Source organism: Theropithecus gelada, chromosome 6 (assembly GCF_003255815.1).
Source record: "Theropithecus gelada isolate Dixy chromosome 6, Tgel_1.0, whole genome shotgun sequence".
Classification (NCBI taxonomy): domain Eukaryota; kingdom Metazoa; phylum Chordata; class Mammalia; order Primates; family Cercopithecidae; genus Theropithecus; species Theropithecus gelada.
This window is the reverse complement of record NC_037673.1, coordinates 66,296,847-66,321,893: the sequence shown is the minus strand read 5'-3', so window position 1 is coordinate 66,321,893 and position 25,047 is coordinate 66,296,847. Positions and strand designations below refer to the sequence as shown.

The 25,047-nt window shown below is 37.9% G+C and overlaps 1 protein-coding gene across 1 annotated transcript in view; it reads right to left on the bottom strand.

Moving 5' to 3' along the window:
* Positions 1 to 963: 963 nt before the first annotated feature.
* SLC30A5 (solute carrier family 30 member 5) overlaps positions 964 to 25,047 on the bottom strand; it is a 36,927-nt gene continuing 12,843 nt past the window's right edge. Inside the window, exons 5-16 of the mRNA XM_025388721.1 lie at positions 22,303 to 22,390; positions 17,229 to 17,316; positions 15,956 to 16,032; positions 15,070 to 15,240; positions 14,264 to 14,552; positions 13,875 to 14,083; positions 13,077 to 13,234; positions 11,850 to 11,979; positions 8,534 to 8,735; positions 6,107 to 6,333; positions 4,197 to 4,325; positions 964 to 2,565 (exon numbers count right to left, since the gene is read on the bottom strand). Coding sequence (XP_025244506.1) covers positions 2,395 to 2,565; positions 4,197 to 4,325; positions 6,107 to 6,333; positions 8,534 to 8,735; positions 11,850 to 11,979; positions 13,077 to 13,234; positions 13,875 to 14,083; positions 14,264 to 14,552; positions 15,070 to 15,240; positions 15,956 to 16,032; positions 17,229 to 17,316; positions 22,303 to 22,390 — 1,939 coding nt within the window. The 3' untranslated portion in view covers positions 964 to 2,394. The remainder of the gene's footprint in view (positions 2,566 to 4,196; positions 4,326 to 6,106; positions 6,334 to 8,533; positions 8,736 to 11,849; positions 11,980 to 13,076; positions 13,235 to 13,874; positions 14,084 to 14,263; positions 14,553 to 15,069; positions 15,241 to 15,955; positions 16,033 to 17,228; positions 17,317 to 22,302; positions 22,391 to 25,047) is intronic.

The following is a 25,047-nucleotide window of genomic DNA, read 5'->3' as shown; positions in this document are numbered from 1 at the left end:
TGTTCCCAAATCCTGTGCAGTAGATTTGAGCAGGTTTTATTTAGTTTATGTATGAGGAAAAAAAATAAAAAGATACCTCAGAGAGGCTGATTTGCCTAAAGTTGCATGAATTTTTCTTTTTTTTTTTTTTTTTGAGACGGAGTCTCGCTCTGTCGCCCAGGCTGGAGTGCAGTGGCCGGATCTCAGCTCACTGCAAGCTCCGCCTCCCGGGTTTACGCCATTCTCCTGCCTCAGCCTCCCGAGTAGCTGGGACTACAGGCGCCCGACACCTCGCCCGGCTAGTTTTTTTTGTATTTTTACTAGAGACAGGGTTTCACCATGTTAGCCAGGATGGTCTCGATCTCTTGACCTTGTGATCCGCCCGTCTCGGCCTCCCAAAGTGCTGGGATTACAGGCTTGAGCCACCGCGCCCGGCGAATTTTTTTTTTTTGAGGTAAGATCTTGCTGTGTCACCCAGGTTAGAGAGCAGTGGTGCCATCATGACTCATTGCAGCCTTGGCCTCCTAGGCTCAAGCAATCCTCCTGCCTCAGCCTCCCAAGAGGTGTGTGCCACCATGTCCCACCTAATTTTTAAAAATTTTTGTAGAGATGGAATCTTGCTATGTTGCTCAGGCTGTTCTCAAACTCCTGGGCTCAAGCTATCCTTTCACTTTAGCCTCCCAAAGTGCCATGATTTCAGGCATGAGACACTGCACCTGGCCTAGTTGCATGATTTGCATGAGCTGAAACACAGTACCCTGGTGCTTTCAGTATTAGAGTTTTCATACTTTCTAATTTTACCTCCCTAACCTTCAGCCCCCGCTCTCTCTCTTACTCTAATATCTCACAATCAATTATTTTTTTGCTGTTTATATGTCTTCTAAGGGAAATGACAATTTTAACTTTGGTGTAATATTTATTGCACCTATCTACTTAAATTTTTTTAATGTACAAAAATTGCATTAAAACATCAATATGCAATTATTTTCCCACCACTCAAAAATTTTAATATGTATTGAAGATTTTGGCAAAAAAATATGCAAAAGACAAGAAATATAAAAATAACTTACAACAAATTTCTAAAATCCCTCATATATTAAAATTGGTAAGACAAAAATATGATTTATAATACATGTTTGCCATTGTGTTATATATAAGAAAATAGTACTCATACTAAATTCAACCTACTTATCAAAATTCTTAATATAAGAATGAAAATATTCAAATGGTTATAAATAGACAGGTATTAAAAAGTTTCTTTCGGACAACATTCTTTGGTGCTGATAAAACTGTATGTTATTATCTATCGTAAAGTCTTTTGAGACTTTACTACATATCTAGTTACAACTGGAAATAAAAAAATATAAATTGGATATGACTATAGAAAGTAGTTATAGGGTATTTTGATTTCATGGTGCTCAAATGTTTATGGACAAGTTTTACTTATTAAATTTTGAAATAACTACCTATTCTTTGGTATTTCTTATGTATGTTCCAGAAATTAGAAAAAAGTTACCTCCATAGGCAGAGAATTCAACTGTGAGTTGACAATTATTTACGATTGTCTTAACTGGCTGTTTCACAACATTATGGAGCTAAGAAAGGATGAAAGCTTACCACTGCTTGGATACCAGCTTGATAAGCAGCTTGGAATGTCAAATATATAACAAGAAATGAAATATTCTACTTTAAAGGAACATGGTAAGTAAATGAATAACATGGACACAACTTAGTATAAGTTCTTTAACCTAATAAATTATTCATTTGCAAATATTACCAAAAGTAAAAAAAATTTATTTTATAGAGTGGTTGATTTTTGTAATACATCAAAAACCGTGATGTTATACACTTCCCTATTCTCACTGCTTATATCAGTGGTTGAAGTTTCTCCTAAATAATTTAGTTTACATTTAAAGTGGCAATACAGATTTTACTTAATGGACTTAAGTTATAATTAGAAACCAGTTTTATATACAGAAAATCCATAAATATAGAACTTTTATTCCTATTTTATCCTTAGGCTATGCAAAAAATGGACTAAAAATTTTTCATTTGGGTCTTTGTAATAAACATGTAAATACATATTTACAATGGAGATGCTTCCTGATAGAAAGTAAACAGAAGTAATTTTGGTCTTCACTAGAATCCATCATATCTATTTTTGAAGATGATGTAATACATCATGTTTACTCAAAATTTGATTCCTTTTATACACATAATTTAAATAATTACTCCACTTGTACCATAATGCTTCATTCTGTATTTAAATTTCCTTTAAGAAAGATTCCTTGATCCAGTAGTAGGGAACTCTGTTTCTGTACAGTTAATGTGAAATTTTATCCTTCTGGCAATGTCACAAATACTGAGTCATTTAATCTTCATTGTTCATACTCCAGAGGTAATTCTTGAGTTATCTCACATGATGTAAGTACCATCTTTGCAGTATTTCATGGACTCCATTTGTTTTGTCATAGCAAGAACATCATGAAATCCAGTACTTAGGCCAGACATATGTTGAAAGTATGCCTCCTTTTCCACTTGAATTGTTAAATTGTTTACTCCAGCATCTTTAAGTATTCCTGTAACCTGTTATAAAAATCCATACATTTTGAAGCATTTAGAGTAATGCATTTAGTACATATGTCTTAATATGCTGTACATTGTTGATACGGGTTGAGTATCTTTAATCTGAAAATATGAAATCTGAGATGCTCCAAAATCTGAAACTTTTTGAGTGCCAAGATAGTGCTAAAAGGAAATGCTCATTGGAGCATTTTGGATTTGGATTTTCAGATTAGGGATGCTCAACTGGTAAGTGTAAGGCGAGTATTAAAAAAAAAAAATCCCAAATCGAAAACACTTCTGGTCCAAGCATTTTAGATAAGGAATATTAAACCTGTGTCACTTTTTTTTTTTTTTTTTTGAGACGGAGTCTCGCTGTGTCACCCAGGCTGGAGTGCAGTGGCGCGATCTCGGCTCACTGCAAGCTCCGCCTCCCGGGTTCATGCCATTCTCCCGCCTCAGCCTCTGAGTAGCTGGGACTACAGGCGCCCGCCACCACCCTGGCTAGTTTTTTGTATTTTTAGTAGAGACGGGGTTTCACCATGTAAGCCAGGATGGTCTCGTTCTCCTGACCTCGTGATCCACCCGCCTCGGCCTCCCAAAGTGCTGGGATTACAGACTTGAGCCACCGTGCCGGGCCAAACCTGTGTCACATTTTTAAAATAGTTACAGGCCGGGCACAGTGGCCCAGGAAGGCTGAGGCAGGAGGATCGCTTGAGCCCAGGAGTTTGAGACCAGCCTGGGCAACACAGTGAGATCTTGTCTCTAAAATGAATGAGTAAACAAACAAACAAACAAACAGTTACAGTAGTCCAAGATAAATCTTCAAAGTAATGTTCATCATTTAGTTAGTTAAAATATTAGACTCTTTTAGGTCAGTAAATTACTGATTTGACATTCACAGTAGAAAAGGAAAACAGCCATTGTTTCCAATTTGGCACATCTAGAATAGGGCTTTTAGTAACTGTTCTGACCTCTATCTCCAAACATAGCATATACCCTGCCAAGTTGATTATTACTAATTTAGGAGTATATTTATAATAACTTATTTTTTGATAAATCTACTGGGAACCAAGATGAACCAAATTCATAAATGAATTTTTTTACATTAACTAAAGCTTATCCTCTAAACACAAAACTTCATTAATTTTAGCAATTTTTAGATATAAAACAAATCTAGACATAAAAAGTAAGTGATATTATCATTACAGAGTTGGAAGATTAGGCTGGGAACGATGGCTCGCCTGTGAACCCAGCACTTTGGGAGGTCGAGGCAGGCAGATCACCTGAGGTCAGGAGTTTGAGACTAGACTGGCCAACATAGCAAAACCCCGTCTCTACCAAAAATACAAAAAAAAAAAAAAAAAAAATAGGCGGGCACGGTGACGGGTGCCTATAATCCTAGCGACCTGGGAGGCTGAGGTAGGGAGAACTGCTTGAACCCAGGAGGCGGAGGTTGCAGTGGGCCGAGATCATGCCACTGCACTCCAGCCTGGGCAACAGAGTGAGACCCTGTCTCAAAAAAAAAAAAAAAAGAGTTGGAAGATTGATATTTTTGAATAGTAAATGACTACTGAGCCATATAACTTATGAGGTATACAATTTGGGGTATGAATTACCTCAATTGAAATTACTTTAAAAACAAAATATTTTACCTGCTGTACTATTCTTTGTTCTAGCACATCAGATGTCACCTGTATATGAATCGTTCCTGCCACAATACTAGCAGAATGACGCCAAAAATGAGGGTCTCGGTATGATATTAATCCTTCAATTTTCTGTATCTGTAAAATAAAAGAGGTGATATAAACAGTCATACAGGCTCCTTTACACAACACAATGGAGATACTTTCTGACAGAAAGTAAACACACAGGTTCCTTGGTCCAGGATCACTATTAAGCTCATTAAAAAAACAAAACAAACCAAACAAAAAACCAGCCATAATGAGGAGAAGCCAGAAGCAGGAAGGAATAGAAGATGGGAAATTAGCTTAAAGGTGCCTAAAATATTCTGATCTATTTCTGGAGGCTACAGATGTGTGGGGGAAAAAAGATATCTCACCTAGGAATGATGCTCGTATGGCAGTTCGGAGTTGGAAGGCAAATGGGTCTTACAGGTATCTTTATTTTGTTTGTTTTTGTTTTTTTTTGAGACGGAGTCTTGCTCTGTCGCCAGGCTGGAGTGCAGTGGCACCATCTCGGCTCACTGCAACCTCTGCCTCCTGGGTTCAAGCAATTCTCCTGCCTCAGCCTCCCAAGTAGCTGGGACTATAGGCGCACGCCACCACGTCTGGCTTCTGGTTTCAAGTATATTAAAAAGGCTTTCCCTATCTTCGTGATTATAAACATATTTTTCTGGCCAGGCGTGGTGGCTCACACCTCTAATCCCAGCACTTTGGGAGGCCGAGGTGGGTGGATAGCTTGAGGTCAGGAGTTCAAGTCCAGCCTCGCCAACATGGCGAAACCCCGTCTGTACTAAAATATAAAAATTAGCTGGGTGTAGTAGGCCTGTAATCCCAGCAACTTGGGAGGCTGAGGCAGGAGAATCGCTTGAACGTGGGAGGCGGCGGTTGCAGTGAGTTGGGATCGTGCCCCTCCACTCCAGCCTGGCAACAGAGTGAGACTCCGTCTCAAAAAACAAACAAAAATATTTTTCTGTTTAGTAGTTTCAAAATTTTTTTGTCATTTACATATTTAATCCACTGGAAATGTATTTTTATGTAATATGGCATAGAGATAATAGCTTTTTTCCCCCCACCAAGTAGAGAATTAACCGAAAGTGGGTTGTTTATGTCAACTATTTCTCCCCAGTGATCTAAAATACCATCTTTGCTATATACTGAATTCTATAAACTCCTGTGTCTGTTTCTGGACAACCTATTATTTTTATTTCTTCTTTTATGCTATATACCATAATTCTTCATTTATTTTCATTTTTTATTATTTCTTCTTTTACAGACGACCTATTATTATTATTGTTACTTTTTTTTTTTTTTTTTTGCACTGCCCAGGAACCAATCCCAGGTCACAAGAATGGGAACTTATTATTTTTTTAAAAGTTGATTTATGTCTTTATTCTTACGCAAGGACCAAACTATTAGTTTTGTCACTTAATTCTGTTACTTTATAATTACAAAGTAGGATCCTATTAATTAATTCTGTATGTTTTCTTATTCTCAAGCACTAACTCTTCCAAGTAAGTTCCAAATAATTTTAGAACATCACAAACCATAAACAAAAATATCCAATGAAGGCAACTAAATTGAAATCTAAATAAAATAAAATCAACATCATTATAATAAAGAGTCTTCTCATCCAAGAAAATCTCATCCATCTACTCAGTCACTGTTTTATGTCCTTTAAATAAAACTGTATTTTTCTCATTTATACCTTGCATATTTCTTGTTAGGTCAACTTACTAAATTTTAAATGCTACTTTATATTTCTTTTTTGGCCTCTTTTTGTTTTGTTTTATTATTTATTTGGGTGTTTATTTTATTTCCAGCAAAGACGTCAAAAATGTGATTTTCAAGGAAGAAAGTAGTGAAGAAATTACATACAGTACCTTTTCTAAAGCAATATGTAGTTCTTTTTCATATTCTGGTGGCAATCTCAGGAGTAGAACCTGGCAGGCATCTTTAATTAGTGGAACAACACTGAGAAATATTAATACAGCAATAAAAAGAGAACAGAGCGGGTCAGCGATGAACCATCCAAACTGCTCTATAAGAATTGTGGATACAATCACACCAATGCTGCCAAGTGTATCTGCCAAAACATGTAGAAATACACCTACAAATAAAATATATAAGGACATTAAAAATTAAGGCACATCTAATTAGTTTTTTAATACATTCTACCAATATTACTGGATACCTACAGTGTACCACGTACTTTGATACTGGCTAGTACTTCAAAATGCCTAAAACATGATCACTGCCCTCAAGGAATTCAGAATACAGTGGTAAAAATATAAGGACATGGGCATTCATGACACAGCGTGCTGAATTTTGTGGTGTACTTTGTCTGGAAAGGCTTCCCAAAAATCATACTTGAGGCAAGTTTTGACATTACCCAAATTACTTAAGCAATCAGAATAAACAATTCATCATAATAAATGATTAGTACTTCCTCCATTTTTTTATAGTGCAATAAAAGTTTCTAAAAAAGGAGTAAGAATTTCCTTTTTGTAATGAGGGTTCATAATGGCACACTGTATTTACCTTGCAACTAATATCTATTCAGCTGTTACTATGAAAAGGACTCTATAATTATAATCATTTAAACACTAACATTTAAGAACAAATATATTTTCATTTTCTTTTTTTTTTTTTTTTTTTGATACAGAGTCTCACTCTCTTGCCCAGGCTGGAGTAAAGTGGTGTAATCTTGGCTCACTGCAACCTCCACCTCTCAGGTTCAAGGGATTTTCGTGCCTCAGCCTCCTGAGTAGCTGAGACTGACTACAGGCGCCTGCCACCACACCCAGCTGTTTTGTATTTTTAGTAGAGACAGGGTTTCGCCATGTTGGAGGGACAGATCTTGAACTCCCGACCTCAGGTGATCTGCCTACCTCGGCCTCCCAAAGTGCTAGGATTACAGATGTGAGCCACTGTGCCTGGCCTCATTTTCTTTTTAAAAAATTTTCTGTGACGGCCAGGCATGGTGGCTCACACCTGTAATCCCAGCACTTTGGGAGGCTGAGATGGGCGGATCACCTGAGGTCAGGAGTTTGAGACCAGCTTGATCAACATGGAGAAAACCCATCTCTATTAAAAAAAAAAACAAAACAAAAAAACCCAACAAAATTAGCCGGATGTGGTAGTGCATGCCTGTAATCTCAGCTACTCAGGAGGCTGAGGCAGGAGAATCACTTGAACCCAGGAGGCGGAGGTTGTGGTGAGCCGTGATTGTGCCATTGCACTCCAGCTTTGCAACAAGAGCAAAACTCCATCTCAAAAGAAAAAAAAAAAAATTTCTGTGACATCAGAATTCCTGCTATATTTTTATTTTCATTTTATTTTATTTTCTGTGTTCTACAGCAAGATTCATTTTCATTAAAATTTTTAAAATTTTATTGTGGTAAGAACAATTAACAAGAAAATTTTAAGTGCACAAAACATTATCAATGACTTTAGGTACAATGTTGTACAGCAGATCTCTAGAACTTGTTCGTCTTGCCATTAATACTTTATACCTGTGGGTTAGTGACCTCCATTTCCCCCTCATCCTAGCCACCATCAATCTATCCTTTGGTTCTATGAATTTCATCCCATGTAAGTGGAAGCATGCAGTATCTATCTTTCCATGACTGGTTTATTTCACTTGGCATAATGTCCTTAAAGTTCATCTATGTTGTCACATATTATAGAACTTATTTATTTTTTTAAATTAGATGCCATGCTAATCTTTGCTGTACTCTTCTAATTTTAGTATATGTGTTGCCAAAAAAAGCATAAAATGTTCCTTTTTAATTTTTTTTTAAAATTTTTTGAGATGGAGTCTCGCTGTGTCTCCCAGGCTGGAGTGCAGTAGTGCGATCTTGGATCACTGCAACCTCTGCCTCCTGGGTTCAAGGGATTCTCCGGCCTCGGCCTCCTGCGTAGCTGGGATTACAGGCACCCGCCACCATGCCCGGCTAATTTTTGAATTTTTAGTAGAGATAGGGTTTCACCATATTGGCCAGGCTGGTCTCAAACTCCTGTCCTCAGGTGGTATTCCCGCCTCAGCTTCCCAAATTGCTGGGATTAACAGGCGTGAACCACCGCACCCCCAACCAGAATATCCCTTTTTATAAAGGCTGAAAAATATTTAATTTTATGTGTGTTCAGGTAAGAGTATTTTCTATAGCGATAGCTTCAGACCTTTCTTTTACTCACAGATTGCTTTTTAAAAATCTTATCATACCAGAAGCCCAAAACTTAATACAAATAAACACAGAGGGTCAATTTAGAACAGTCGAAAAGTAGGATAATATTTTGCAAGGACTCACCCCTCATGTTAGCATTCATGCCTCCGCCTGCAGATCCGTGGCTGTGACCATGCCCATGGTCACTGTGTCCATGCATATGATGTGAATGGCTGTGATCAGATGAGTGACAGCTTCCTTGAGAAGCTCCATGGGCATGGCTATGGGCATGGCTAAAGGCACAGATACCAATAAGGTTTACTATCAGCCCTCCAACTGAGACTGGCTAGCAAAAGGGAGAAAAAAAACCCTTTAAATTAGTAATTTAAAAATAAACTTGTTATTTAAAAGTTATTATATAGCTATATATGTTTTTCTGTTTACAGTTTTGAAAGTATTTACAGTAAAACCTTACTAGGTTTCAGTAAGTCCAAATTTTAAAAATATGAATTTTAGAACATTTTAGAAGAAACATTTTAACTTTCAAATATCAAGCAAAATTGGTAAGTAGAGGAATTTGGACTTATTTCAATTAAGAATGGTATGTACTTGGTTTATGGTTTATATATAAATAAATGATGCCAAGTTTTGTTTATTTAAGAGTTTGAAAGTACTGTTTACTAGGGCAAGCATACACTGTACCTGAAATCTTGTTTATATTACTAGGTAAATTTGAACAGTTTATATGCAAATAATTATAATTTATTAATGAGCAGATTCCAAATATGGTCTTATTATGTCTTAAACACAGTAAAATTTTCCAAAGTAAAACAAGTATAATGAAAAAGCAAACATACAATAGTAATCGCTCATTTATTTAAACTAAAAACAAACTTTTTTCTTTGGTAGAGACAGGGTCTATGTTGCCCAGGCTGTCCTCAAACTCCTGGGCTCAAGTGATCTTCCCGCCTTGGCCTCCAAAAGTGTTGGGATTATGGGATTACAGGCATGAGCCACTATGCCTGGTCTCTCATTTTTTTCTTAACAAAGTGAATGAAATTACTTTAATTTAATGGTGCCACAATAATACTCCAAAGGATAAACAAAGTTACTTATCCTTGATTATCTGCTCTTACAAAATGATCTTGAATAGTAGTAGCTCAGGGTGTTAATTTGTCTACATCTACAATTTAAAGCAATCCGTTTGTTTTATAAAAGGAAAATATAAAGTGAGAAGGACAAATACTTTTAATTACTTTTCAAAAGTAGTAATTATTTACTTCTTCCTGTGATTGGGACCATTTGACTCCAGATTTTAATATGTCATTAGGCTTTATAAGCTTGTAGATGGTTAATGACTTTGAATGAAACCAAGTACTGCTTACAGAGACTCCATCATCTCATAAGTACTCCTTCTCCCCTACTGAAAAATACATCATCATTATGTATTTTATCAGGAAAATAAAAATGTAGAAGATGAAAGTCTCCTATAATTCTACCACCAAGGGTTAGTCATGCTTAAAATGGTGTATTTTCCATCTATGTACTAACATACATACACATAACACCCTTTAAAACCAACAATGTAATCATAATACTCTTTTACAATTTTTTTCTTATTTTGAGACAGAGATTCGCTCTGTCGCCCAGGCTGAAGTGCAGTGGCACGATCTCAGCTTATTGCAACCTCTACCTCCCAGGTTCAAGCAATTCTCCTGCCTCAGCCACCCAAGCAGCTAGGATTACAGGCGCCCGCCACCACGCCTGGCCTGCAGTTTGTTTTTCACTAGTACATCTTGTAAATATTTTCATGCCAGTATATACAGATATATCTCATTCTTTTCAGTAGCTCCATAGTATTCTATTATATAGATAACAATTTTATTTAATTACTTTTTTCACTGGTAGACAGTGAATTGTTTCCATTTTTTCACTATTATAAATAAGGGTACAATGAATCATGTACTACTTTTTTTTTTTTTTTTTTTTTTGACAGAGTCTCTCTGTCACCCAGGCTGGAGTACAGTGGCGCAACCTGGACTCACTGAAGCCTCTGCCACCTGGCTCAAGTGATTCTCCTGCCTCAGCCTCCCAACTAGCTGGGATTACAGGTGTGTGCCACCACGTCCGGCTAATTTTTGTATTTTTAGTAGAGATGGGGTTTCACTATGTGGACCAGACTGGTCTCAAATTCCTGACCTCAGGTGATCCAACCACCTCAGCCTCCCAAAGTGCTGGGATTACAGGCGTGAGTCACCACACCCGGCCTGAATCATGTACTTCTATATGTTTGTGTGAATGTTTATGTATGATAAATATTAAATGTCAAAGGATACAAGCTCTTAAAAACTCAAAAAAGTCTATTTTTCCAAACTTATTCTAGAAACATTTTACTCATGTATGCTTCCACCAGCAAGACTCAGAGCTGCTTTTAGTCATTTAACAACTGAGTTCCTATGACAAGCCAGGTGCTAGAACTTACGAGTTGATAATACATAATTCAGGTCCTGAAGATACTTATATAATCTTAATTGTGGAAGAATGACAAATTAAATAACTGCAACTCAATGTTGCTAAAAGAAGAGCGCACAAAACATAATGAGAATACTGAGAAAAGGAATCTAACAAACTTTGCGGAGATAAGAGGGGGATTAAAAGAAAGTATTTACAAAAATTAGCGGGGTGTGGTGGTGGGCACCTATAGTCCCAGCTACTCAGGAGGATGAGACAGGAGAATCGCTTGAACCCGGGAGGCGGAGGTTACAGTGAGCCGAGATTGTGCTACTGCACTCCAGCCTGGGTGACAGAGCAAGACCCTGTCTCAAAAAAAAAAAAAAAAGAAAAAAAGTATTTCACTAGAGGAGACACACAAGCAAAATCTTGACGGAGGCTGAAGGGCAGAAGTAAGGAAAGGACATGCCAACTACAAGAAACAGCACATGTAAAGCTTTGGTGGTAGAGCGAGAACATTAAAAGTTGCTACAGCTGGCCAGGCACAGTGGCTCACGCCTGTAATCCCAGCACTTTGGGATGCCAAGGCGGGAGGGCTTGAGGTCAGTAGTTCGAGACCAGCCTGGTCAACATGGCGAAACCCTGTCTCTACAAAATATACAAAAACTAGCTGGGTGTGGTGGCACATGCCTGTAATCCCAGCTACTCGGGAGGCTGAGGCATGAGAATCCCTTGAGCCTGGGAGGTGGAGGTTGCAGTGAGCTGAGATTGTGCCACTGCACTCCAGCCTGGAAAACAGAGACTCTGCCTCAAAAAAAAAAAAAAAAAAAAGAGAATTTCTAAGAGGAAGCAGTATAAATGTAAACAGCAAGATAGGAAGTCATGTTGATATAAATAAAAAATAAAATAAAATCTTCTTAGAGCAATAACTACAAACAGTTAAACTTTAGGATAGAAAAAACTATGTAAGTATGACTAGAAATTCAAATAGGAAAATAAAAAGACTTACTGTTAACATGTGAGTGTCTAATTCTGGAGGATCAATCAATCTAGCCACTGACTCCATAAACACAAAAAACGCTATTACTATTAGAAAAAGTCCATTAATAAATCCAGACAGAATTTCTATTCGGCCGTACCTAAAAACATAGAACATTTTTCAGAAAAGAAAAATGGCAAATATTTTTAAAGTACAAACTTTATAAATGAGGAAACAAGTCCAAATTTTCATACTACTAAGTAATTAATAATATTAGAAAGTTAGCAATATTTTAAATATCATATTAATGCCTGGAAGGTCCTTCATATATCTAGATATATTTTTTATATCTAGAGATATATATATATATCTGTTTGTTAAAATTTTACATATTCATCAAAGTCCTTCTTTACAGTCTCTTTTTTTTTTTTTTTTTTGAGACGGAGTCTCGCTCTATTGCCCAGGCTGGAATGCAGTGGCACAATCTTGGCTCACTGCAAGCTCCACCTCCCAGGTTCACACCATTCTCCTGCCTCAGCCTCCCAAGTAGCTGGGACTACAGGTACCCAGCACCATGCCCGGCTAATTTTTTTGTATTTTTAGTAGAGACGGGGTTTCACCATGTTAGCCAGGATGGTCTCATCTCCTGACCTCATGATCCACCCGCCTTGGCCTCCCAAAGTGCTAGGATTACAGGCGTTAGCCACTGCACCCGGCCCTCTCTCTCTTTTTTTTTTTTTTGAGACATAGTCTCACTCTGTTGCCCAGGCTGGAGTGCAGTGGTGCGATCTTGGCTCACTGCAACCTCCGCCTTCTGGGTTCAAGCGATTCTCCTGCCTCAGCTTCCCGAGTAGCTGGGGCTACAGGTGCGTGCCACCTGTATAAATAAAAATTAGCCGGGTATAAATAAAAAAATACCCGGCTAATTTTTATATTTTTAGTACAGACGAGGTTTCACCATGTTGGCCAGGCTGGTCTCGAACTCCTGACCTCAGGTGATCTGCCTGCCTTAGCCTCCCAAAGTGCTAGGATTACAGGCATGAGTCACTGTGCTCGGCCAAGGGAGCATAACCTTTGAGCTTAATTCCATTCAGTATTTATCAAATGCCCAATTAATATCCCCTTATTTACTTCACATTTTTTAAAAATGAAGATTTGGAAATTATTTGTACTAAAAGTAATATAAGTAACATAATTCTGTTCCTTAACATGGAATTTGCACTTAAGATATACCACCTCAATAGTCAATGTACCTACCCATAGGAGAAAATCCGAGTGGCTTTCCACCTACTCATCAGGGCAGCAAAAAGTCCCATGACCAAAGCAGAGCAGTCAAAGAGCATGTGAAATCCATCTGAGATCAGGCCCAGACTGTTCGTCAACACGCCGTAGAATAATTCCACAAAGGTAAAAAGCTAAAAATATCACACACACACAAAAAAGGGAGGAGTATGTTGGGAACTATGTTTCAATTAGGAGGATTTTAACCCTTAATTATCCAAATTTACTTGAAGATCTGCTATAATTGTTTAGTTAACTGCCACTTATATTAGAAACCCTATTTCACACAAATTGTAAAAAACCAAGATAAATCCATTTTACAAACTATTAAATTGTAAAAAACTAAGATAAATCCATTTTATAAACTATTTAAAAATGGTTTTGTTTATATGTCTATAAAAAATAATAAACTAGGTTATAAAATGTTAGCAATAGGTGATTTGTAACACTGATTGCTAATAGTGAGATCCTGTAAGTTATTAGAATTCTTTAAATGCTACTATATTTACTGATTTGAAGGAACATACTAAATCAATGCTTCTAAAATGCCTCACAAATTGTTTGCTTAAATGGCTGGGCATGGTGGCACACGACTTAAGAATTGCCTAAGTAGTCTGAATATGATCTCGTAATCTTGCTATTATACTTAGAAGAAATTTAAATTTTAGCCCATCTTATTATCAGAAATTTGGGAAGTACTAAACTTATACAAGAACTGTCATAATTAAAATATTATGCTTTTAGGATATGCCAATTAACATTTAAAAATCTTACCAGATTCAAGCACAAGAAGTAAAAGATCTGCCTAGAGTCACTCTCCTCAAGAATTTGTTTTAGTGATTCCTTAATAAACCTAGGGATTGACTGAGAGCTATGCTGAAAAGCGTCACCCATGAAGTTATAAAGAGGTGTTCCTTCAGGAGAATATCCAATAAGGGTACCTTTTTGTCCTCTCTTAGAGGGAGATGATAAGATATTGGCAGCTACAAAGACAAAAAAAGAATATTGTTTAAATTTTAGAAGTTTAAGCTACCAAAACCAACACAGTAACTGTCAGCACTAAATGCAAGCACTGAAGAATTTCCCAAATTAAGTAATGATTTGACCATCAAAATCCATAAATAGAAATTTGTTAAAATAAAAACAAGGGGGAAAATGCTTACACAAAATGAAGAATATAGCACTCACTACCACTCCTCCAGACAGGACGTGTTCAGTGCTCTCCTGGTGTGCTGCTTTGTTCATAGCCCGAAGCTGGTCTGTTATTGGATGTGTCCAAAAATTTCCAAAAAGGAGAGCACTAATAAAAATGGGAAAGGATCCATAACGAGCACATTTGGAAACTTCCATTTTGACTGAACAAATGGAATCCACATAGAAATCCAGGATCATGACAAAAAAGATAACCGTTGCAAAAGGCATAATGAGAGAAAACCAAGACTCGACTTTACTCTAGAAATTAAAAAAAAGAATTGTCAAGACTATACATGTATAAAGTTCACATCTTACAAGATGTTTCTGTTAATCTTTTAATATATAAATAATCGCATGATTCAATATGATTCATAATATGCCAACTTATAAAAGCTGTAAGATATTGGTACATTTTCTCAGTATTCTCCAAAGTTTTAAAAAACAAAAGCACTATTGTGTAATCATTCGATAAACACTAGGCGACACACAATCCTTAAGCCTAACACATGGTTAATTGCTGCTTCTTCAAATGATTCTTTTGGGCCATAGGAATGTGAGGGATATATAAATGTAATAGCCTTTGATTTGTATTTTCTATAAACAATAAAATTAACTCCAATTAAAAAAAAAAAACTACAAAGAAAAAGCAAAGACAATTTAAGCCACTTTCAACCTCAAATTAAAATACAATTTATTGAATATAGTGAACTAAAAATTTAATAGCAATTCATTTTACTAGCAATTTAATAGCAATAAATCCTTGCTCCTATCTTACCTCAGTTGTCACAGAAAGAACAATGACCCATGGGCACAAGAGAAGCACAGAAACAAGATGAGATAAAGCCTGAAGACGTTTAGCTCCACCAACGTCGATAGAGAGCTTTCTGGAAGCTGTATGAAAACCAACTTTACAACACAAAGCCAGTACTAGCAATAATACTCCACCCTGTGAGTAAAATTAGATAAGTCTCATTAGAAACACATACAGTTCAATAGTCAATCCTTAAATACATGAGGTTTTTTTTTTTCCCCAGAGACGGGGTCTTGCTCTGTCACCCAGGCTGAAGTATAGTGGCCTGATCACAGCTCACTGCAGCCTCAAACTCCTGTGATCAAAGAGATCCTCCTGTCTCAGCCTCCCAAGTAGCTGGGACTACTGGCACACACCACCACACCAGGCTAACATAATATTTAAAGAAATGGAACTAGTATATTTTTCCCATATACTGAATTACTTAACTACTTAAATGGCAGGCAATGTTATAAATTAATGGTAATTCTTTTTTTTTTTGAGACAAAGTTTCACTTTTGTTGCCCAGGCTGAAGTGCAATGGCATAACTTTGGCTCACTGCAACCTTGGCCTCCTGAGTTCAAGTGATTCTCCTGCCTCAGCCTCCTGAGGAGCTGGGATTATAGGCATGCGCCACCACACCTGGCTAATTTTGTATTTTTAGTAGAGACAGAGTTTTTCTATGTTGGTCAGGCTGGTCTTGAACTCCCGACCTCAGGTGATCCACCTGCCTCCGCCTCCCAAAGTGCTGGGATTTCAGGCGTAAGCCACTGGGCCCAGCTGATAATTTATTTTAAATGTACCTTTAAAGTTATAGTTGCTACAACTTTTCAGAATCTTTTGATTTTGTTAGGAACAAATAAATCATACCTTGTGATCTGCCACACCTAAGAAGGCAATGGCTGTGTAAAGCATATGAGTTAGAGCACTGTCATGATGTCCCTCAGCTAAGTGAGTTGAAGTAAAGGAAAAAAATTCCAAAAAGTCACTCTTTGACACCTGAAGTTCTCCTGAAATTTTAGTTACACTATTTTGGATTGCATATAGACTGATCTGAGGCCCCCAAACCTAATTACTTTCAATAATGTGTTTCACTTAAAAACAAAACAAAATAAAACAATCTAACATTTAATTCCAGGACCTCATTTATAAATTGGAATGCCTGTATTTATTTTGTTGTCTCCAAAACAATTATAATAGTGCTTAAGATCAACTTGCCAGATTTTAGTAGTTAACCTCTAAAAGACATACTGCATACATACTTTAAGTACAACAAAGGTACAAGAGCAAGGAATCTCCCTGGACCACTCCTGTCCAGTAGAATTAAGGTTGCCCTTTAAAACGGACTTGTAAAAGGAGCCCTAAATCTGTCTTCTAAGTCACTGACCACATAAATCTTAGCAGAGTAAGTGGCCAGCAAAAGAGGGTGGGCAATAGAGGTTGTATCACAAGCAACCTGGAGCTTTTCCAAAGTCATACTCTTCTCCCTCATTGTAACAAAGAAAATTATTATTAGTTTACTAATAAGTTTTAGGGCAGTGAGTATCAGTAATAGAATAAAAACTGGTGCTTAGAGTTCTGCTGGATGGAGTGGGTAAGGATGTATGAACAGAAAATAGAAAAAAGGCATGTCTGTAGAGTAAAATGAGTAGATATATTTGACTAGAGAGTTGGGTTTCTACAAGAGAAGAGTTGGGGCTGAGCTAGAGATGATAATTTAGAGCAAGACAATGAATACTAGGTAAGGGAATTTGAACTTTTTCTTTCAGGCAAGAAGATACCAAAGGTTTTTCATTTATGAGCATTTAAATTGTTAAATGATAAGGGAGCAAACATTATGTTGAGTGGCAAATCACCTTTTTTTTTTTCCCCCCAACACCAGGACATTCCAAAATATTCTTTCAATGTCCCTACCTTTCTGAAAATTTAGGGTACTGTAGGTGATACAGAGATGCTATAAAATATTTAACTCATAATGAGTTTGTTCATTATTTGAATAGTGATTTAGAATATCTACATTAATCTATGAAAGTTTCATTCATCATTGATCAGTTTAATTCACTCATCCTTTCTTTTTCCATTGTTCCAGCCTTCTGGTTTTCTGCAAGACTTTAAACAACTCTGATCTATTCCAAAAGGATACGGTGTTCAGCCATTTTAGCCATGAGATCATCATTGTCAAAAAGCAATAAACAGATCACAGCAATAATGAAAAAAGCAGCTCCCCTTGTCTGAAAATAAAGAAAATAACATCAAGGATGACTTTTTCAAGGGTTGATTTTTAAGACCGTAGAAAAACATTTTCTCAAGTAAGCATTTACAAAAATGCATTAAAAAACTGAAAAAACATCTGACATTAAAGCTCTTAGATAAGCTTACAGTATTAGCAGTAAGACATCAAAGAGATATAAACTTATGATAACGTTGATTATCTCTTTGCTAACATGGCTAGACATATTACTGTGCTCAAATTGTTACTGTTTACAGAATCAATCTTCCTAAATGCTACTTTACTTTTGGTTGAAAAGCCCAAGTAGCTAAAGAATAACTAGTAGGAACTTGTTTTACTCTACAATATGCAAGGAATAAAGAATATTCTAGATACTACTCCTCTACAGAAGAATAATCCAGAGGGCATGGTAAAACCAGCAAAGTCATTTCTAAGATCTAGTAAAGTATAAAGTACTTACAAAGCTGATAAACTTAAAATTTATGTTCTCATTCCAGGGAAAAGTTTTTTTTTTTTTTTCCCAGACAAGTCTTGCGTCGCCCAGGCTGGAGTACAGTGGCGTGAACACAGCTCACTGCAGCCTACAATTCCTGGGCTCCAGTGATCCTCTTGCCTCAGCCTACCAAATAGCTGGGACCACAGGCATGTGCTACCATGCCTAGTTAATTTTTTATTTGTAGAGACCAGGTCTAGCCATGTTGTCCAGGTTGAGGAAAAAGGTTTTCATAAAAGAAAATTATTAGCTTAGTTTATGTAAATATTTCAGAAAGGTAGCTTCAAGAGCAATCTAAATAGCATTACTATACATTCCTTTTTTTTTGAGAAGAGTCTCACTCTGTTGCCTAGGCTGGAGTGCAGTGGCATGATCTCAGCTCACTGCAACCTCCATCTCCCGGGTTCAAGTGATTCTCTTGCCTCAGCCTCCTTAGTAGCTGGGATTACAGGTGCACATCACCATGCTTGGCTAATTTTTGCATTTTTAGTACAGACGGGGTTTCACCATGTTGGCCAGGCTGGTCTCGATCTCTTGACCTTGTGATCCGCCCGCCTTGGTCTCCCAAAGTCCTGGGGTTACAGGCATGAGCCACTGTGCCTGGCTAAATAGCATTACTATACATTCTATATTTACAAATTTACAGGTATAACATGTCTTGTATGATACATATACTTGTAGAATACCTATTATATATGGATACATAAGTGTATTATATATAACTACATGGAAGTATAATACAATACTTCTATTAAAGTTTACAATGCAAAGTGAGGATACTCTTCTATTCATTATATGATTACCACTATAATGGATAAATTCTCTGTTAGTGTGGTATTACAACAAAATTCAGTATTCTACACATAAGAAAAACCGTGTAATTTTAAATTTCTTAAGTTTTCACTGAGTTAGGATATGGCAACATCAACAACAATCAAATACAGAGAACATAACTTAATCTTTTGTTAACAAAGAAGGCAACTGAGAATTTTGTAATGCTTCAGTCTCATAATCAAGAAAAAAAAGGCCGGGCACGGTGGCTCACGCCTGTAATCCCAGCACTTTGGGAGGCTGAGGCGGGTGGATCACGAGGTCAGGAGTTCAAGACCAGCCTGACCAATATGGTGAAACCCCGTCTCTACTAAAAGTACAAAAATTAGCCAGGTGCGGTGGCAGGTACCTGTAATTCCAGCTACTCAGGAGGCTGAGGCAGGAGAATTGCTTGAACCTGGGCAGTAGAGGTTGCAGTGAGCCGAGATCGTGCCACTGCACTCCAGCCTGGGTGACAGAGTGAAACTCTGTCTCAAAAAAAAAGGCCGGGCGTGGTGGTTCACGCCTGTAATCCCAGAACTTTGGAAGGCCAAGGCGGGCAGATCACAAGGTCAGGAGTTCAAGACCAGCCTGGCCAACACAGTGAAACCTTATCTCTACTAAAAATACAAAAATTAGCCGGGTATAGTGGCATGTGTCTGTAATCTCAGCTACTAGGGAGGCTGAGGCAGAAGAATTGCTTGAACCTGGGAGGTGGAGGTTGCAGTGAGCCAAGAGGGCACCACTGCACTCCAGCCTGGGCAATCCAGTGAGACTCCATCTCAAAAAAAAAAAAAAAGAAAAAGAAAAAACAATCATCAAATCCTGGACTGATGCCCTGATCCATTTCTCACACTAATGAGAACACTCTCATTTCTAGTTACTTAAGGAGGAAAACTTTTTTTTTTTAATGTTTGCAAGTCATTTTTATGTCTTTTGTGAGTTGTCATTCCCAGTTTTTTGCTGATTTCCTGCCAAGGATCTTAAACATTTTTTAAACTGAAATGGGTGATTTATACTTTGAAAGAAACATAAAACTTATTTGTGGCAATTTTTGTTGTTGTTAGTTTTTTGTTTACATACTGATTTCTGTTATACGTTAAGTTTATAATCATTATGAAGCCAAATATAGTCAGTTTTCCCTTTGTGATTTTTTCCACTGCTTTTATGCTCAGAATTTTCTCCATCTATGTATTTTATTCTATGTTTTTACAAATGTCTATTTTGTAAACTCACAAAGCTCTTCAATCCGTGAAATTTATTTTGGAGTACTCTATTAGTGAGGGGAAAGGATTAAACAGTGGCCCATGCTTTAATACTAATGACCCAGTTTGAAATCTGCAGGCAGAGTATTCTTTTACTCTGCTCTACTTGGCATATTACTTTGTTCACTTCATTACTTCATTTATCTCTCTCCACTACTTTGCTTGAAAGTCCCTTTCAGAATAGGCACTATTACACCGTATTTGTCTTTATGTATCCTTTCCTCTATGTCTAGGAAAATGCACCATGCACAGGAAGTGTGGCAGATCGGTCTCGGTAGTGGGAGAAATTACAGGAATAGAAGCAAACCTTCTTGGAAGGCCAGGGGGTTTTGCAAGTTTTGAGATACTCTGACTGAAGGCAGCCAGATTCTCTTATCAGAAGCCTAAAAGCTTAAGGCTTAGATACAAGGGAATGTACAGGAGTTTATCTAAATAGCTTGTTTACTCATGTTGTCCTAAAACCGACCTTTGATCATCTGCGCTCAAGACTGCTCTCTACGTAGGGGGTCAGCAATGTTATTTACCCACAAAGCATGTTGATTCAAAGCCTTTGTCATTAAATCTATACTGAATAAATGCCCACAGTGCCAGCTTGTCAGAGCCGCAGCTGCTGACTCTTTATACCACCCTCCTTGGGGTCTGTAAGTGGCCTGGTCCCCTAGCCCACTCCTTCACTAAATACCTGTGTCTGAGTGCATTTGTCGTTCAGTCAGGGTCTGCCAGTCAGACCCAGCAAGGAAGTGTTTAATTTGGTAAAACAGAAACACTGTATAGTTCTAACAGTTTGGAACTGTAGATTGGTAGCTCATTTAACAAAAAGATAATACTTGAATCACTTAGGATGAATAGGAATACTTAGGTGGCAAAATGTTAGATAAATGTTCATCATAATTTAAATTTAACAAGTTTTTAGTTATTTTTCAAAAATGATTTACGGGTTTAAGAATGAGTAGGGGGTTTGGGGGAAAGGTGCATGAGTACAACATGAAAGAGATCATTGTGGTGATGCATCAGTTGTCTATCTTGCTTGTAACGGTTACATAAATCTACACACGACAAAATTTCATAGAACTACATGCATACATACATACATACACACACACGATTGTATGTAAAATTGGTAAAATCTGCGTAAGGTCTATGGATTGCACCAATTTTAATTTCCTGTTTTTTTTTTTTTTAATTTTTGTGGGTACATAGTAGGTATACGTATTTACGGGGTACATGAGATGTTTTGATATGGGCATGCAATGTGTATAATCACATCATGTAAAACGGGGTATCCATCCCCTTGAGCATTTAGCTTTTGTGTTACAAATAATTCAATTATACTCTTATAGTTATTTTAAATGTGCAATTAAATTATTATTGATTATGGTCACCCTATTGTGATATGAAATACTAGGTCTAATTGCCCGGTTTTGATAGTGTACTTGAGTTGGTTAAGAAGTTACCTTTTGGGGAAACTAAATGAAGGGTGAGGGTCCTCTATGTACTATTTTAGCAACTTCCTGGGAATCTATAATCATTTCAAGATCATTTTCCATTGTTTTCATGTTCAGAAATTTCTTCAACTATAGATTATTTTATATTTTTACAAACATCTATTTTTGTAAACTTACAGAATTCTTCAAAACCAAAAAATATTTGTAAGAAAATGTAAAACTAGCAGAAAAAGCCCGTTTTTGTTTTTTGGTTTTGTTTTGTTTTGTTTTTGTTTTTGTTTTTGTTTTGAGACGGAGTCTCGCTCTGTCGCCCAGGCTGGAGTGCAGTGGCCAGATCTCGGCTCACTACAAGCTCCGCCTCCCGGGTTTACGCCATTCTCCTGCCTCAGCCTCCCGAGTAGCTGGGACTACAGGCGCCCGCCACCTCGCCCGGCTAGTTTTTTTGTATTTTTTAGTAGAGACGGGGTTTCACCGTGTTCGCCAGGATGGTCTCGATCTCCTGACCTCGTGATCCGCCCGTCTCGGCCTCCCAAAGTGCTGGGATTACAGGCTTGAGCCACTGCGCCCGGCCACGTTTTTTTTTTTTTTGAGGCTGAGTCTCTCTCTATCGCCCAGGTTGGAGCACAGTGGCGTGATCTCAGCTCACAGTAACCTCCACCTCCCGGGTTCAAACAATTCTTGTGCCTCAGCCTCCAGAGTAGCTGGGATTATAGGTGCCCGTCATCATGCCCAGCTGATTTTTGCATTTTTAGTAGAGACGGGATTCCACCATGTTGGCTAGGCTAGTTTCAAGCTCCTGACCTCATGTAATTCGCTCACCTCAACCTCCCACAGTGTTGGGATTACAGGCGTGAGCCATCGTGCTCAGCCTCCCTGCATTCTTTTAAATGGTGAAAGATAAGATTTTATTCCTTTGGATAATATATGACATACATACTTTCCATTTCCAAGTAACTGATAACGGAAAATTCTACCTTTGCTGGTCCTCCTCCAGAACTGGTGAACAAAACACTGAGTAGTGAAATGACAACAATATCACTGTGTTCAAATAGCAGCAAAGTCCTACAAAAATAAAACATTATCATTCATGAAATGTAATTTATCTTTATCAAGACGCATGAATTCAACTAGAGTTAGAGAAAGAAAAACATTTCCCCCTTGATTTCACAAAACATAAGAAAAATAAATAGGTACAACCGCTTTAGAAAATAGTTTGGCATTATCTACCTTAGAAAGACTGAAGCTACAAATACCCAATCATACCCCTCATAGAATTACGTCATACAGATTTCTTATTCTTGTATAGATATGTATCAAGTAACACTTAAAAGGTTGCTCATACCAGCACTGTCTGCAGTAAGCCAAAAAATACAGGCAATGTGGCTGGGTGCGGTGGCTGACACCTATAATCCCAGCACTTTGGGAGGCCAAGGCAGGCGGATCACGAGGTCAAGAGATCGAGACCACTCTGGCCAACATGGTGAAGCCCTGTCTCTACTAAATATACAAAAATTAGCTGGGCATGGTGGCATGCGCCTGTAATCCCAGCTACTCGGGAGGCTGAGGCAGGAGAATCACTTGAACTCGGGAGGTGGAGGTTGCAGTAAGCCAAGATCGGGCCGCTGCACTCCAGCCTGGTGACAGAGCAAGACTTCATCTCAAAAAAAAGAAAAGAAAAAAGAAAAAAAAAATTTACAGGCAACGTATAGCCATGTGCTGTATAACATCATTTTGGTCAATGACAGACCACATATATACGATGGTGGTCCCATAAGATTATAATTGAGCTGAAAAATTCCAATCACCTAGCGTTAATGCATTACTCGCGTGTTTCTGGTGATGCTGGTGTAAACAAGCCTACTGCACTGCCAGTCATATAATACAGTACATACAATTATTTACAGAACATAAGCCTGTATAATGATAATAAATGACTATGCTACTGGTTTAGGTGTTTATTATACTATACTTTTAATTACTTTAGAATGTACTTTTGCTTGTTAAAAACAAAGGTAACTATATCCTTTGACTTCAAATAGTGGTTTCAAAAAAAAAAGAGTTAACTGTAAAATAGCTTCAGGCAGGTCCTTCAGGAGGTATCCCAGAATAAAGCATTGTTATCATAGGAAATGACAATTCTTTGCATGTTACTGACCCTGAAAACTTTCTAGTGGGACAAGATGTGGAGGTGGAAGACAGTAATATTGATAATCCTGACCCTGTGTAGGTATAGGCTAATGCGTGCATGTCTTAGTTTTTAACAAAAAAGTGCCAGGAGCAGTGGCTCATGCCTGTAATCCCAGCACTTTGGGAGAGCGAGAAGGGTGGATCCTTGAGCCCAGGAGTTTGAGACCAGCCTAGGCAACCTGGGGAAACCTGCTCTCTATCAAAAAAGATACAAAAGTTAGCCAGGTGTGGTGGTAGGTGCCTGTAGTCCCAGCTACTGCTGAGGTTGAGGTGGGAGGATCCCTTGAGCCAAGGAGATGGAGGCTGCAGTGAGCCAATATTGTGCCATATATTCTAGCCTGAACAACAGAGCAAGATCCTGTCTCCAAAAAAACAAAAAAAGTTGAAAAAAATTAAAATCAGAAAAAAGTTATAGAATGAGGATGTAAAGAAAGAAAATATTTTTGTACAGTTGTACAATGTGTTTATGTTTTAAGCTGTTTTTCCAAAAGAGTAAAGTATGCTAAGGTTAAGCTTCTACCTCCCAAGGTCAGGTGATCTCTTCCACCTCAGCCTTCTGGGTAGCTGGGATTACATGCACGCAGCACCATGCCTGGCTAATTTTTTGTATTTTTTGTAGAGATGGGATTTTGCCATGTTGTCCAGGCTGGTCTTGAACTTCTGGGCTCAAGTAATCTGCCCACTTCGGCCTCCCAATATGCTGGGATTAAAGATTTTGCAATTGAGAAACTGTATGATGGTTTTAGTAGGAGAATGAGAGGGCAGTGTTGGTAGTGATAAGGTTAGGAGCTAGATGACTAAATAGGGAGCCAAGTAAAAATGTAAGTACTTCCTCTTTCCCTCCTTATTGTAACACAAAAGGACAGTAATATAGTAACACAAGAACCAAAACATAACTTCATGAATAACAAATTTAAAATATTGCAGATGATAAGCAATAGCAGCACTCAATCATATTCAATTATATTCAAGCATAAGGTGAAAAACCTCTTCTCACGCTAGGAAATTCAGCTAGCTTTCTCACCCCTCCAAGCTGCAGCTGCGGCTAGAGATATGACATTTCCAATTATACCTACTCTGCATCTGACAAAGTACATAGCAAACGAGTCAAAGGGATCCCAATCCAGAAGCTATTCTATTGGCCATGATAGGGGAAAGGACTTTTCTTTTTTTTTTTTTTTGAGGCGGAGTCTCGCTCTGTCGCCCAGGCTGGAGTGCAGTGGCGCGATCTCGGCTCACTGCAAGCTCCGCCTCCCGAGTTTACGCCATTCTCCTGCCTCAGCCTCCCGAGTAGCTGGGACTACAGGCGCCGCCACCACGCCCGGCTAATTTTTTGTATTTTTAGTAGAGACAGGGTTTCACTGTGTTAGCCAGGATGGGGGAAAGGACTTTTCACAAGGCATTTCCAAATTTCTCACCTTTCACTTTCCACTCTGTCTACCCCACTATTCTGAGTGAGATCCTTTAGAACAGTGGTCTCCAAATCTTTTTGGCACCAGGGTCTGGTTTCCTGGAGGATAATTTTTCCAGAC